This window comes from Mastigoproctus giganteus, chromosome 1 (assembly GCF_048544385.1).
Source record: "Mastigoproctus giganteus isolate SK-2022 chromosome 1, ASM4854438v1, whole genome shotgun sequence".
Lineage (NCBI taxonomy): Eukaryota > Metazoa > Arthropoda > Arachnida > Uropygi > Thelyphonidae > Mastigoproctus > Mastigoproctus giganteus.
The window spans coordinates 68,240,491-68,257,531 of NC_143575.1; the positions used below are offsets into that span (position 1 = coordinate 68,240,491).

The 17,041-nt window shown below is 35.2% G+C and overlaps 1 protein-coding gene across 1 annotated transcript in view; it reads right to left on the reverse strand.

Moving 5' to 3' along the window:
- LOC150090874 (uncharacterized) overlaps nt 1-17,041 on the reverse strand; it is a 628,907-nt gene that overhangs the window by 228,567 nt on the left and 383,299 nt on the right. The window contains exon 13 of the mRNA XM_090375379.1: nt 14,331-15,734. Within this exon, the coding sequence (XP_090231505.1) occupies nt 14,331-15,734 (1,404 nt within the window). The remainder of the gene's footprint in view (nt 1-14,330; nt 15,735-17,041) is intronic.

Consider the following 17,041-nt stretch of genomic DNA (forward strand, 5'->3'; position numbering starts at 1 on the left):
ATATTATGTTCAATAAAATTAGTCTTTCCATTTCAATCCTAATAGCCGGCCTAGTCCTAGTTCCTTGCAGTGGAACAGCTATCTTTCCCAATACTAAAATTAATTCTTTATTTTTTTATAATTGTTTTTATAGTTAAAGTTGCAAGTCCTAAATTATGGCACACATCCGCTTGTCGTTGACCGGAATCGATTCGCTTCAAAAGGTCTCATTTAATTTTCAAATTCAGTCTTTTTCTTACATTTATAGTCTTCGTACTGCGCCCAGACATTGTTGCTTTTTCATTCCTATCGGCCATTATTAACTCTTCGAAAATGTAACTGCGTTGGTTGCATTAATTACGGTACAATGTTCAAGTAAACTGTCCGTTTTGCACGATGTCTAATACTATACTGAGTGATGACTAGACCGGATAAATGCATATAACGCAAATATTACAAGCAATATACATGATATTTTTTTAAAATGTTGATCTCGGAACTACGTAACAAGTCACTGTACTGGAACTAAATTAGCGGGCGAGAAAATTTCACCGAGCGTGGGAAATTTTCGCAAATCGGCGTGGGAAACGTTTTAATGCTGTTTTGCTATTCATTTTCAAGCTATCGACTCCATTAAATGAAACGATTTCGTTAAATATACCAAAAATGCCATAATCTGTAAAAGAGCGTTATAGTGATCTGTGACAGTGTTATAGTCAGATACGGGTTATAATATAAGAACAGCGTTATAGCGAATCAGCGTAAAGCGAACCGCGTTATTACGGGGGCCTACTGTATGTAGTTAAATGAAACACACATATTTAGTAGAGTAGATGAATGCACGTAAACCTTAATTGCATTAGCAGAGGCATACGATGCAAGAAAGCAAGCTTATGCAGCATCAGTAAAAAAAAAAAAAAAAACCTCCCATTTCATCCTTCCATTTGGGAGGGTTTTTTTTTTTTTTTTTTGGCTGATGCTGCATAAGCTTGCTTTCTTGCATCGTATTAGTAACATATCTACACGATGAAGCAATTTATAGCAGTGTAACGGACTTAGTGTGCTCTGAAGAAATGTAAAAAAAAAAAAAAAATATAGGAAAGTAGTGACTTCTATTGTTGTATTTAGAACACAAGTGCATGAAAATACTTAAGATTAGCGTTCGAAAAAGAAATGCAGTTGGAATAGTAGGACTTTACCATAATAAAGCCATACAAAATACAAAAATAAACATATAAAAGTTCATATATAACAAGAAGTATTGAACAAAGCAGTGGTAAAAAAGAATGCAGATCAAAATTAATAGACGGTAGACTAAGTGATAAGACTAAGCGTATTAAGCTGACAATTAAAGTTGTATAATCTCATATAAGGGAGTAATTGCTAATGTATCTAAGCATAGAAAGAAGGAAATATGTGAAGAATCATAAAGTGTTCTGAGACAGAGAAAGAATCCAATTAATAAATCCAAGGATAAAGAACTAATTTAAATCCATTGATGAAAGAATATGATATAAATCCAAGGATATAAATAACTTGGTGACTTTAGATCCAATGGTGGTGTAGTTAAGAATTCAATGATGAAAGAACAGGAAATAAGTCTATGTATATGAAACTAGTTGAAAATAAAGATGGAAGAACATGAAAAAATTCCAAGGAAACAAATAACTGGATGTCCCTAGACCTAATAGTGGTGTAGTTAGAAGTAGTGTAGTTACTGTAGAAAGTAATTTTTACAAAGATTAGTGGCAAAATCAAGTCACTAAAATCTAAAGGTGGCTATACAATTTCAGCAGAAAATCCAGAGGTGGGTTTTCAAAGGTATAGTATGTTATCAAATATTGAAAAATCCAAGGCCAGAAAGAATTTTTACATAATCTACATATATTATAATCCGTACCTGAAAAAAAAAAAATAGGAAATGTCAAACCAAGACTCAACACGGGCAGTGAATTATAAGTAATTTCATGAAAGATTATTAAAACATATCAAATGAATACATGAGAAAAGTGAGAACTTAACAGTAGAAACTTGGTGAGTAAAGAGACAAGGTAATCATTCCGAAGAAATTAATTACATCGGAAGTCATGTATAGTTATTACTTACCAAGTAATGGAATTCCACCAGATTATATTACAACTTTACAAATACGATTAGAACTGACCAGTTCACAATAAATTAGAACTGAATTTATTTCTGATTAAATGGGAAATTATATTGAAACAGTATTTTACAAAATAGATAGGGATGTTATTATTGACTAGCTTATTGTAAAGTAGTTGTAGAGCTTTAGTGAACAGTAGATAGTTACTACATATGTTTGAGTACAAATTATATTTTTTTGTATTTTGTTGGAAATATTGGAATGCCACTTGGTAAGGTAAATGACGTAAAAGTTAAATTTATTTCTTTTATCATATATGTCAATATTATATGGTAGTGAAGCATTGCTAAGAGTAATACTGAGGTCAAGGAAGTTGGCTGTGTGATTAGTGGAGCTTTCTTTATTTAGTTTAAGATCAATAGGGTAAATAGCTTTGGCTATAGATTCAAAGTTAGTATTTAAAACTAGGATGTCATCTACATATCTGAAAGCTAAAAGGTTATGATTAGGATTGTTTATGGTACAGTTCTTCATAATAGTCTAAAAATAGGTTGGATACTAAGCTTGAAATTTGGGAACCCATGGGAACACCAATAGTTTGTTTATAAGTAAGTTTGCCATCGAAGATATAGTTACTAAGTAAACAGAGATTTACATAGTTGTTCCGTGTATTATCATTTATGTTTAATTTATCCTCGTATCTGTGATAAAGTTGTTTTAGCACAGATATCAGTAAATTATGTGGTATAAAGGTGAAAAGATTGGTGAAATCAAAGGTTTCTGTTTGTTATGGTAATATTAGATTTGAAGGTGTTGATGACAGCTAGGTTATTATTTATTATCCAAGTAGTCGTCAGATTATTAAAAATAGTTTTAAGTAGTGTGAAAAATTGTTTCGCTGGGAGGTAGCAGACACTGTTTTTGGAGTTGGTAATGAATCTAAAGCCTACAGGTTGTTTATGGAATTTGGCAATCATATAGAGAAAGGGTAGGGTTGAGTTCTGTAATTTAGTATGTAGTTTTTTATTTGTAAAATAAAAAAAACTACATACTTTGTAGTTTTTTATGTAAAGCTGTTAGCTTTTTAACTGTGGCAGAAGGATTAAGATGGCAGGGAGTGTAAGTAGAACTATTTTCTATTTCATTTTTACAAATTTTTTTATTTTTTTTAAATTTTAGATCCAACTGGATCCAAAGTCACCAAATTATTTATATTCTTGGATTTATCATATTCTTTTATCAATGGATTTAAATTAGTTTTTAATCCTTGGATTTATTTACTATTCTTTCAAAACTGGATTCTTATTATACCATTTTGGGCTACAGATTATAATTATTAATCCTTCTCTATCTCAGAAGAACATTGTGATTCTTTGCATATTTGCTTCTTTCTATGCTTAGATACATTAGCGATTACTCCCTTATATGAGATTATCCAACTTTAATTGTCAGCTTAATTTTGATCTGCTTTCTTTTTACCACTATTAAGACACATCTCATTATTAAGTCTGTTACACTGCTATAAATTGCTTCATCATGTAGATATGTTACTAATGTGATTAAGGTTTACGTGCATTCACCTACTCTACTAAATATGTGCACTTCATTTGCCTGCCTTTTTCCTTCAGCTAAGTACATTTTTCTCACCAGCTTATTTTCTGCTACACATTACTTGTGAAACTCCAGTTATCGTTCACTTTCTTATTATTCTTTCGGTTTCGTTTTAGCATTAGTAGAGGCATATGATGCAAGAAAGCAAGCTTATGCAGCATCAGCCAAAAAAAAAAAAAACCGCTCCCATTTCACCCCTCCGTTCATTCTAAATACCTGTCCAGCTCAGTCTTAAATTTATTTAAGCTATCAACTTCCACAACAAATGATGGAAGTCTATTCCACCAACCAACTACCCGCTGGCTAAAGGAAAACTTCTGCACATCTATCCTACATCTGTCTTTCCTCAATTTGAATTTATGCCCTCTCAGGTGATTATTCTGAGCAGGAGGAAGAATCCCATCAGCATTGAGCATGATCAAACAGATCACCTCGCAGGTGTCTAGTCTCCAGACACTCTAATTTGCAAAACATAAGCCTTTCTTTGTAAAAGCAACCCTTCATTCCATTCACTAATCTTGTTCCCCTTCTCTGTACTCGTTCCAACAGCTTTACATCCTTCTTAAAATGAGGCCTCCAGACCTGTATGCAGTACTCAAGGTGTGGCCTGACCATTGCCTTATACAAGGGGATAGTCACCTCCTTATCCCTGCTAGAAAAATTCCTTTATATCATTGACCAAGACACTATGAGCTACTCTTGCAGACCGTCTGCACTGTTCAGAAAACTTCATATATGCCTGCACAATGACCCCCAGGTCCTTTTCGTTCTCTACCTCTGTCAGGGTAGTATCACAGAATTGATACGTCACTCTGGGAGTACTACTTCCTATATGTAGTACTTTACATTTGTCAATGTTAAACTTCATTTGCCAACTTTGCATCCCTTGCCAAAGATTTCTCGAAGGCAGATTACGAGAAATATTTGGTAAGGGATACAAAGAAAAACAGCAAAGAGTTCTTTACTTATGTAAACTCTAGAAGGAAGGCGATGAATCAGATTGGTCCACTTGATATCGATGGGTCAACTGTTGATGATCCTGCTCAGGTAGCTAACAAACTAAATGAATATTTTGCATCAACATTCACACATGAGGAGTTATTTAGCGAGGGGCAAGCCAGAGGTGTATTCAACTCTAGCAGTAAGCTAGAGAATCGTGTAATAACTGAGAGTAAAGTGGAGTAAAAATTGTTGAAGATAAACACAAGAAAGGCACCCAGGGTGGATGGGATCTATCCAGTTATATTAAACGAGGCAGCAGAGGAAGTAAGCAAACCCTTAGCCATAATTATGAGAGCTTCCTTGGACTCAGGGGAGGTACCCACAGACTGAAGATGTGCAAATGTGACCCCAATTCACAAAGGAGGATCAAAGGCTGACACAAGTAATTATAGACCTGTGAGTTTAACTTCTGTTCCAGGAAAATTAATGGAGGCACTAGTTAAAGAAGCACTGCAGGATCATTTAGACAAGACTTCACTTATAGCTCGGACACAGCATGGTTTTGTTAAGGGGAAGATCGTGTAATAACTGAGAGTAAAGTGGAGTAAAAATTGTTGAAGATAAACACAAGAAAGGCACCCAGGGTGGATGGGATCTATCCAGTTATATTAAACGAGGCAGCAGAGGAAGTAAGCAAACCCTTAGCCATAATTATGAGAGCTTCCTTGGACTCAGGGGAGGTATCCACAGACTGAAGATGTGCAAATGTGACCCCAATTCACAAAGGAGGATCAAAGGCTGACACAAGTAATTATAGACCTGTGAGTTTAACTTCTGTTCCAGGAAAATTAATGGAGGCACTAGTTAAAGAAGCACTGCAGGATCATTTAGACAAGACTTCACTTATAGCTCGGACACAGCATGGTTTTGTTAAGGGGAAGTCTTGCCTGACCAATTTGATTGGATACTATGATGCAGTCACAAAGGAACTGGATGCAGGGAATAACTTTGATATTATATACTTGGATCTTAGAAAGGCTTTTGATACTGTTGCACATGGAAGACTGCTGCACAAATTGGAGCAGTGTGACATTGGAGGCAAATTGCTGCTGTGGATAAAGGGGTGGCTGAGGGGGAGAAGACAGAGAGTGGTAATCAATGGACACTGCTCGTCGTGGACTAATGTTATTAGTGGAGTCCCTCAGGGCTCAGTGTTGGGTCCATTATTGTTTTCTGTATTCATAAATGATATTGATGATGGTATATCAAGCTTAATGTCGAAGTTTGCAGACGATACAAAGGTAGGCAGGGTTGTCAAGGACACTACTGACACTATGCTGCTGCAACAGGATCTGGAAAGGTTGAGCAGATGGGCTGAGAGGTGGCAAATGAAGTTTAACGTTGACAAATGTAAAGTACTACACATGGGAAACAGCAACCCCAGAGCAACGTATCACCTCTGTGGTACTACACTGACAGTGGTAGAGAATGAAAGGGACCTGGGGGTGGTTGTGCAGGCAGATATGAAGTTCTCTGAGCAGTGCAGACGAGCTGCAAGAGTAGCTCATGGTGTATTGTCAATGATATATAGGAATTTTTCTAGGAGGGATAAGGAGGTGATTATTCCCTTGTATAAGGCAATGGTCAGGCCACACCCATAGTACTGTATACAGGTCTGTAGGCCTCATTTCAAAAAGGATGTAGAGCTGCTGGAACGAGTACAGAGAAGGGCAACAAGATTAGTGAATGGAACAAAGGGGTGCTCTTACGAAGAAAGGCTTAAGTTTTGCAAATTACAGTGTCTGGAGACTAGGCACCAGCGAGGTGATCTGATAGAGGTGTATAAAGCCTTGAATGGTTTGAGCATGTTCAATGCTGATGGGATTCTTCCTCTCGCTCAGAATAATCACCTGAGAGGGCATAAATTCAAATTGAGGAAAGACAGATGTAGGATAGACGTGCGGAAATTTGCCTTTAGCCAGCAGGTGGTTGGTTGGTGGAACAGACTTCCATCCCTTGTCATGGAAGTTGATAGCCTAAATAAATTTAAGGCTCAGCTGGACAGGTATTTTGAACGAACAGAGGGGTGAAGTGGAAGTGGTTTTTTTTTTTTTTTTTTTTTTTTTTGGCTGATGCTGCATAAGCTTGCTTTCTTGCATCAAATGCCTCTACTAATGCTAACTGTCAGCCCATTTGCTCAACTTTTCTAGATCCTATTGCAGCAGCGTACTGTCATTAGTGTCCTTAACAACCCTGCCAACTTGGACATTAAGCTTGATATAACATCATCAATATCATTTATAAATACAGAAAACAACAATCGACTCAACACTGAACCCTGAGGGACTCCACGAATAACATTAGTCCATTGATTACCACTCTGTCTTCTCCCACTTCAACCATCCCTTTATCCATAGCAGCAATTTGCCTCCAATGCCACACTGCTCCAATTTGTTCAGCAGTCTTCCATGTGCAACAGTATCAAAAGCCTTTCTAAGATCCAAATATATGATATCAAAGTTATTCCCTGCATCCAGTTCCTTTGTGACCACATCATAGTATCTAATCAAATTGGTCAGGCAAGACTTTCCCTTAGCAAAACCATGCTGTGTTCAAGCTATAACTGAAGTCTTGTCTAGATGATCCTGCACTGCTTGTCTAACCAGTGCCTCCATTAATTTTTCTGGAACAGAAGTTAAACTAACAGATCTATAATTACTTGTGTCACCCTTTGAATCTCCTTTGTGAATTGGGGTCACATTTTCACATCTCCAGTCCATGGGTACCTCCCCTGAGGTTCGTTTCTCGGCATGTTTCGACTCACATTTTTATGCCTAGCTTTTCCTTGCAATACAAGCATTTGGTATTAGCGCCCTCTTTTAGTAACATTTACAAAGCCAGAGCCCTTACTATAAGGTTGGCCTTCAACAACCCCAGCTAGCTCAGTGTTATTTAATAACTTTTTCTTTGCTTTTTATCTTTCTTTTATCTTTTTCTACCTTTCTTCCCATTCGTAAAACTATTAGTGTATACGAGTATCTTATTAACATTCCTACTATCACCATTGCTATTTTCATCTTCATTTAATTAAATACTCCATTTTCCCCCTCTCTATCCTCAATTTAATACCTCACCCTATACCATGTGCTTGTTCCAAATTTATGAATTCCAATCTCCACAAAATTACAACTTTTAAATCCTACACAAAAACTCTACATATTTATATTAAACACCTTTTTACATTCTGTAAACACTTAACCATATTTTATTCTAACTTCATCCTTATTTTTAACTTAATAAATGACATTGCATTGGGACTACCTTGTCCATACTGTATAAAAATGTGCTAATTACATTTTTGTTGCTTTTTGGCCTTTCACCTTTCTTCTACTGCTATGGACAAACACAGAAACGCAGTTCCCGATACATGGTCAGATGTAGTCCCCTGATGAAATACCTGATCGTGTATCAATATTTGCTTCAGCTGACATCGGATTCTGCACATTTGCTTTACCTGTATTCGATCTTTATCTAAATATGTTTCCCCCTTATCTGATGACAGCTGTACCACGTTTTATCTTTTATTTTATTTTATTTTTATTTGTGTTTTATTTGTTTTTACTGTACTAATTTTACTTTACAGTTCACCCACCTTCTATAGGTTTTGTAATTCAGCCCATAATTTTCTTAATTCATCATAACTTTTAGGATATTAACATTCTTTCACCTTTCACATATCTACTGCACTTCCTTTTCTATTATCCTCATCCTTCTAGTAGTCCTCGGTGCCAAGCAGTTGTGACCGAGCAATTTCTCTGTGATATCACTGCGATTTCCAAAAGCAAATTATAGTTCTCTTATGTTCTTGTCATTAATAAATCTATTTATTTAATCAGCTCTTGTTACAAAAGTTCCTGTACAAAGCAAGAAAGGAAAATCACCTTTCTATTTTCTACTTTATTACTAACACTCACTACAGTAACCTATGGCAAATATAACCTAATCTGTAATCAGGTCACAAAGGAGGTTAGGCAGGCGAAGGCGGATTACAAGAAATCTTTGGCAAAAGATGCTAAGAAAAACAGCAAGGATTTCTTTACTTATATAAACTCTAAAAGGAAGGGGATGAAGCTGATTGGTCCACTTGATATCGATGGTTTGACTTTTGATGATCCTGCTCAGATAGCAAACAAACTGAATGAGTATTTTGCATCTACATTCACACATGGGGAGTTATTAATATTTGAAAATGCCAGAAGGTTATCAAATTGTAGCAGGGTGCTTAATGATTTTGTAATAACTGAGAGCAAAGTGGAGGAGAAATTGTTGAAGTTAAACATAAGAAAGGCACCTGGGGTGGATGGGATCTATCCAGTTATATTAAAGGAGGCGGCAAAGTAACTAAGCAAACCCTTAGCCATAATTATGAGAGCATCCTTGGACTCAGGGGAGGTTCCCACGGACAGGAGATGTGCAAATGTATCCCCAATTCACAAAGCAGGATTGAAGGGTGACACGAGTAATTACAGACCAGTTAGTATAACTTCTGTTCTGGGTAAAATAATGGAGTCACTGGTTAAAGATGCACTGCAGGATCATCTAGACAAGACTGCAGCAATAATTCAGACACAGCATGGGTTTGTTAAGGGAAAGTCTTGTCTGACAGATTTGATGGATATTATGATGTGGTTACAAAGGAACTGAATGCAAAAAATAATTTTGATATCATATATTTGGATTTCAGGAAAGCTCTTGACACTGTTGCGCATGGAAGACTATTGTACAAATTGGAGCAGAATGGTATTAAGGATAAGTTGCTACAATGGATAAAAGAATGGTTGAGTGGGAGAAGACAGAGGGTGGTAATTAATGGGTGCTGCTCTTCGTGGACTAATGTTATTAGTGGAGTCCCACAGGGTTCGGGGTTAGGTCCTCTGTTGTTTTGTATATTTATCAATGATATTGATGAAGGTATATCAGGCAGCACAGAAAAGCACAGAAACGCAGTTCCCGATACATGGTCAGATGTAGTCCCCTGATGAAATACCTGATCATGTATCAATATTTACTTCAGCTGACATCAGATTCTGCACATTTGCCTTACCTCTATTCAACCTTTATCTAAATATGTTTCTCGCCATATCTGATGACAGCTGTACCAATTTTTATTTTATTTGTGTTTTATTTGTATTTTACTGTATTAATTTTACTTTACAGTTCAACCACCTGCTATTGGCTTTGTAATTTAGCCACACTTTTCTTAAGTCATCATAACTTTTAGGATATTAACATTCTTTCACCATTCACATATCTACTATACTTCCTTTTCTACTATCCTTACCCTTCTAGTTACTGGCATTTTGTGTAGTTTTCATATCCATTTAAGCATACTTTATTCAATATCTTAATACAAACTTATATATACTCTTGCATCCTTTAATGCTGCTTTACACATTTAGGTGCATCTGTCATACCTGACTTATTAATCTTTCATTAACCGAAACTATTTCATTAACTGAAAACCTTTTTCATCCACTGTAACTTTTTAAAAAATTACATTTAATATGTAGTAGTAGTAGTGGCATGTGATGCAAGAAAGCAAGTGTATGAGCTTATGCAGCATCAGCAAAAAAAAAAAAAAAAAAAACTACACACCATTTCCTCCAAATGCCTGTCCAGTTCCTCCTTAAATTTATTTAACCTATCAACTTCCACAATGACAGATGGAAGTTTGTTCCAGCAATTAACCATCCGCTGTCTAAAGGCAAATTTCTGCACATCTATTCTATATCTGTCTTTCCTTAATTTGAATTTATACCAACTTAGGTTCGTAATCTGAACAAGTGGAAGGATGCCATCAGAATTCAGCGTGCTCAACCCATTCAAGGCCTTACACACCTCAATCAGATCACCACACAGGTGTCTAACTCCAGCCACTGCAATTGGCAGAACTTAAGCCTCTTTTGGTAAGAGGATCCCTTCATTCCCCTCACCAATCTTGTTGCCCTTCTCTGTACACACTCAAGCAAATGTACATCCTTCCTAAAATGAGGCCTCCAGACCTGTATGCAGTACTCAAGACGTGGCCTGACCATTGCCATATGCAGAGGGACAATCACCTCCTTTTCCCTGCTAGCAAAATTCCTATATATCATTGACAAAACCCCATGACCTGCCCTGGCAGTCTGTCTGCATTGCTCAGAAAACTTCATATCTGACTGCACAATTACTCCCAGGTCTTTTTCATTTTCTACCACCCTAAGTGTAGTACCACACAGTTGGTACGTTTCTCTGGAGTTACTTCTACCCATATGCAGTATTTTGCATTTGTCAAGGTTAAACTTCAGTTGCCACTTCTTAGCCCAACTGCCCAAATTTTCTATATCCTGTTGCAGTAGCACACTGCCATTACTGTCATTAGCAACCCTGCCAACCTTTGTATCATCTGCAAACTTCGACACTAAGCCTGATATACCTTCATCAATATCATTGATAAATATACAAAACAACAGTGGACTCAACATCGAACCCTGTGGGACTCCACTAATAACATTAGTCCACGAAGAGCAGCACCCATTGATTACCACCCTCTGTCTTCTCCCACCCAACCATCCTTTTATCCATTGTAGCAACTTACACTTAATACCATTCTGCTCTAATTTGTACAATAGTCTTCCATGCGCAACAGTGTCAAAAGCTTTCCTGAAATCCAAGTATATGATATCAAAATTATTTTTTGCATCCAGTTCCTTTGTAACCACATCATAATATCCTATCAAATTTGCAGCCAAGTCTTTTCCTTAACAAACCCATGCTGTGTCTGAATTATTGCTGCAGTCTAGCCTAGATGATCCTGCAATGCATCTTTAACCAGGGACTCCATTATTTTACTCGGAACAGAAGTTAAAACTACCTGATCTGTAATTACTCGTGTTATCCTTCGATCCCCCTTTGTGAATTGGGGATACATTTGCACATCTCCAGTCCGTGGGGATCTCCCCTGAGTCCCCTTATGTTTAACTTCAACAATTTCTCCTCCATTTTGCTCTTAGTTATTATCAAAATCATTAAGCACCCTGCTACAATTTGATAACCTTCTGCCATTTTCAAACCTTAATAACTCCTCGTGTGTGAATGTAGATGCAAAATACTCATTCAGTTCATTTGCTATTTGAGCAGGATTATCAACAGTCGAACCATCGATATCAAGTGGACCAATCAGAATCATCCTCTTCCTTTTAGAGTTTATATAAGTAAAGAAATTCTTGCTGTTTTTCTTAGCATCCTTTGCCAAAGATTTCTCGTAATCTGCCTTCGCCTGCCTAACCTCCTTTGTGACCTGATTGCAGACTAGCTTATATCTGCCATAGGCTTCTGAGTCGCTTGATAATTTATATGCATCCCATGCATTTTTCTTACTCTGTCACCAGTCTCATTAGTTCATTAGATAACCATTTAGGCCTAAACCTTGAACAATATTTCTTAATAGGTATGAAACTTTTAGTAGCTTCCACGATTAATTCCTTGAATGCTTCCCACTTAGAATTTACTGTTGGTAACATAGTCAGTTGATCCCAATGTACAGAATTTAAAAACTGTGCGAGACCATTGTACTCACCTTTACAGAAGCAAAAACCCTTTCCTTTACCCCTGATGGTAATTTTATCTTTAAGTAAATCCCACATCAGTACACTGTGATCACTGCCATCTAGTGGTTCCTTTATCTGCGAATTCTTACTACACGAATGATCACTGCTGATAATCAGATCAAGAGTTGCTTCTCGAACATGCTGCTGCAGAAAACAATCATTCAATAAATCCACAAAAGTCTTACTAGTGTGTGAATGAACAACTCACAAGTTCCAGTCAATATCTGGGAAGTTAAAATCCTCCATTATAAGACATTCTGATTTACTAGCCCGCTCTATTTCTCTGTACAATTGTTCATTGTACTCATTAGGGCGAGTCATTAGTCCTATAACACACTCCTACTGTTATTTTTGCAGTGCTTATGTCACACCAAACTGACTCAACGGTGCACTGTTTATCTATATCAACTGGATGCACTTCTTTTGATTTTATGTTTTTCTTAATTAACAGCATGACACCTCCTCCCTTCCTATCCCGTCTCTCCTATCTGTACACATTGTACTCCCCAAATGTATGTATGTATGTATGTATAGATAGCTAGATAGAGAGAGAGAGAGAGAGAGAGAAATCTGGTGGAAGCATATGAAGAAAATAATTATGAAATATTCTCCTTGTTTTGGCAGATTTGGAAATATTATGAGTGTTATTTGTGGTATCTGGAAGTACTTTCTTGAGTATCTACTAGAACAGTGGTCTCTGAAGTAGAGTGCACACAACCCAAGGGTGCATGAGATAATCCATAATCAATGTTTATCAAATATGAAAACTTCAGTTTTTCGAAACGTAATTGAAAGTAAAAATTATAAATAAATGTTTTTTTAATGCTTCAATATGCAGCTTTGTTTGATCATGCAGCTTTATTTTATCATGCCATCGGTTTTGCCGATATATCCGAAACGAACCAGTCATGAGCTTGCTTCAGGCTCGGAGTATATCTTACATCCTTGTTTAACTTACTGAACAAATGTAGATCAAGCAAATAATGAACAAATGATTTTATAAATGTAATTTTAGATATAATGTCTTACATGTAAATGATCTATAAATAAAAAAATATACTAAACTTATATATTTAATTTTTTATTCCGGGGTGCATGCTAGTCCTTTTAAGTAAACTAATGGTGCATGACCAAAAAAGGTTGGAGACCACTGTACTACAAGACCTGCAATTCAGAAATTATTGGCTTACTAATCTATTTGGGGAACATCAACATAAGAAGCTGCTGCATATAGAAAAAATATATATTTAGACTATCAATTTGTATTATTTTGGTAGTAAAATGATTTACTAAGTATAGATAAAAATTATTATTGCTTTATTTTGTTTCCTGAGCTGTTTAATAAATGTGAAAAAAAAAAAATAAATAAATTAATGATTTACAATTATTTCACTGGCCTCTTGCAAAAAGCTTAGTAAAATCCACTGGTGTAGAGCACCAGTGAACATTAAATTACCAAAACCTGTTTAATGAACAGAATTTGAAAAAATGCTAAATTTGTCAACCTTAAAAATGGTAAGGATTCTTATATAAAAAGGATTTAATGGCTTCATAAAATATTTATACATATTTAATATACTGTAAGCAGCAAGCTATTTAAATGAAACATGTATTAAATAAACTTTAGAGAATAACACTTAAAAAAAACAAAAAAAACCTAAGATATAAATATTTCATATGATCATTTGCAAGGATGGAAGTAATGTGGAGAGTTAGTTTCAGGTATACAATTATTATTTTTTACTTTTTTTTCCCCAAGTACTACAACGGTGAAAGATGAGCACAAAAAAAATTTATGTTAATAACTGCATTTTAAGTTATAAATGGAAAGCATAAATTACTAACACCAGAACCAAAAAAAAAAAATTATATATTTATGAAGAAGAAATAATAATAATAATAATAACAGCAATGATTCAGGGTGCAGAAATATTTCACAAGATTATTTTAAAATCAACAGGTTGTTAGTACAGGAGTTTAAAAATTTTCAGGATTAGTAGGATAAGCACCCAGTGCTTATAAGTAGCAGAGCTTGATAAACAAACCTGGATTTTCTTCTGGAATCTCATTCCATCCATCAAGTCCAATGTGCATGACAAAACTCCCAGTAGGTTTTATTGCAAAGTTCCTTTTTTCATCAACTTCACTTCTAACTGCTACTGAATAAGAATCATGGAATTTGGCAGAATAGTCACTAATTTCGTCCATAAACTGAGGAGTAATTGCAAGTAAGCCATTGAATTTGTTAGAATTTTCCAGATTCTGTGGCTGTGGTTCACACTGCAAGAATGAAGACAGATTAGTTAACTCAAGAGAACCATCAGGTTGTAAAACGGGCACCATGCCATATCTCCTTTCATGTTCTGTGCTTGCTATGGCTTCTAAGTGTTGTGGAACTAATAATAAATTACTCTGAGACTGTTGAGCAGGAATTAATTTAGTAGGAGATACAAAGCTTTCATTTTCATTTTTCTCATAATTCCAGTCATCTAATCTTGGAGATATCTTTTTTAGTGTTGATGCACTTTTAATCAGACTTTCTTCGAAAAATGCACGAACACTGTGAGATGGGGAAATCATACATACATCTTGTCTTAAAGAGTTGGATTCTGTATGACTACACTGCTTTTTAATAATTTTTTCACCACTTTTTTTCAAACCTTCAAATACAGCCCTTATTTTAATATCATTTAACACATCACTATGCTGATTTTTGGCAACAGTTATGGTTTTTTTGCAACTTCCTCTTAATCTGGATCTTTTTAATTTTTGTAAAGAGGGATTATTTTCATGGTTGAAAGATACTTCTATTTGTGCAAGTGAGAGAACTTCAAGCATTTCATCATCAATAAATTCTGAATACACATCACTGTGAGTCAAAATTTCTTCAATCTCTGCTGGATTCAATATGTCTTGAATACGACCACTTAAACTGTAAAGGTCTTTTATTTTTTCTTGATCAAAACATGCTTTAATTTTTTGTAGTAACAAAGTATCTGGAATATCATCAGATGCCCTTTCCTTAAAAAGAAATCCTTCAGGTTCTTTAAATACATCTGAATGCATAGTGCTATTCATTATATTACCCACCATCCAAGATTCATTATGATTTATAATTTGGGACATGTGAAAAGGAGATACCGAAGTTTTAACTTCTTCATTATAAAGATCTGATGAATTTTCATTGAATGATGAATAAAGAGACATATTAAGATTATGAGATTCTTCTGTTGTAATTCTAAGACAATTCTGGATTTTCATGTTTTCTCTAGCCACCAATTCCAGTTGCTCTGAGCTTAATTCTTCTTCACTTGAAAAGTCATCAAGAACAAATGGAGAATCCAACTGCCCTGTTACTAAGTTATCTTCAAAATATTCTTCTAACTCTGAAGAGAAAGCTTCATGTAAAGATGTGCCTTCTGGCAAATAGGGAATTGGTCGTCGAGCTTCTGAAAGGTATTTTGAACTGCTTCATACAAAATAACTGCACATATATAAATAAACTATGTTTATAAAATACATACACAGTACTTCTTAGTGGAGAGAGGGAGGGGAAAAGGGGGAGAGAAGTATAGTAATACAAATTAAAAAAGTACCAAAAGATTATTCAAATAAAATAAAATTTTCAAACTCAAAACAAAAAAAATTCACATTTTAAATACTACTTTAAACAACACATCTGATAATTTGAACTTTACATCGCACAGGTTCAAATAAGCAGCATACAGAATTCTATTCGGAAACTGTTTTTATATTAGTTAATCATTTTAATATATGAAGTCTTCTGAAATACACAGTAAATGACAAACTATTTTGTTTTGATGTATTTAGCAGCAAGCAGGATTTCAACTGCCATGGATGAAAGATGGAGGTTTTAAAACTGTAACAGAAGTGGATACAGAAGACAAACTTATCTATGCATGAGTCACCTCAAGGCTCACCACTTTCAAAGAAATATTAAGAAAAAGCTATGCTTCTATTTAAAATATGCACTACTACGGGAGCCTGTTTAAAAACCTGGTTTCTCGTGAAGACAGCAGGAGGTCTTAATTAGCCTATATCTAATGACTTGTGAATAACAAAGCAATTCTGTGTGAGCTACATGCACTATAATAAAGAAGTTAAAACTTTAATTACTTTAATATATCAAAAGTTGTATGACCTTAGAAATAAATTAATATATTGAGAAGTTGGCACTCGGCTATATATTTAGCAGTGAGGATTGTAACTGCCACCAGTTAATGCTATGGTCTTAATAATTATGATAGTTGCATAAAAATTCTTGCAGATAGCAAGAATATATTTCTTATGCTAAAATAAAATACATCTACTAAAAATAACAGAAATATACTATTAGTCCTTACTTCATATCAAGGAAGATTAGTATTATGCAAAGAAAATGGATATAAAAATACTGTTACTTCTTTTGGTGATATGTTGTCTTTATTAGTGGTAGGTTTAACTTAATGGTGATCTAAACGTACTTTAAAATGAAAGAATGGCAGTCGTAAAAAAACTGTCAAAAGGTATACACCAGTACCAAGGGAGAAAAAGAACTTTTGTTAAATTTTTCTTTATTATTTAAGAAAAGTAACGTATCCTTTCACGATACTATATCTATGAAAAAAAATCACTCCCAATTCATAAACATCATACATTATGAGCTACTTTTCAGGAATACATGGTGTTCATAAATCGGAAGATGATTGTATTTCAGATTGCCTAGAACTGGGCAGAGGTGTCAGGCCACCAGCAA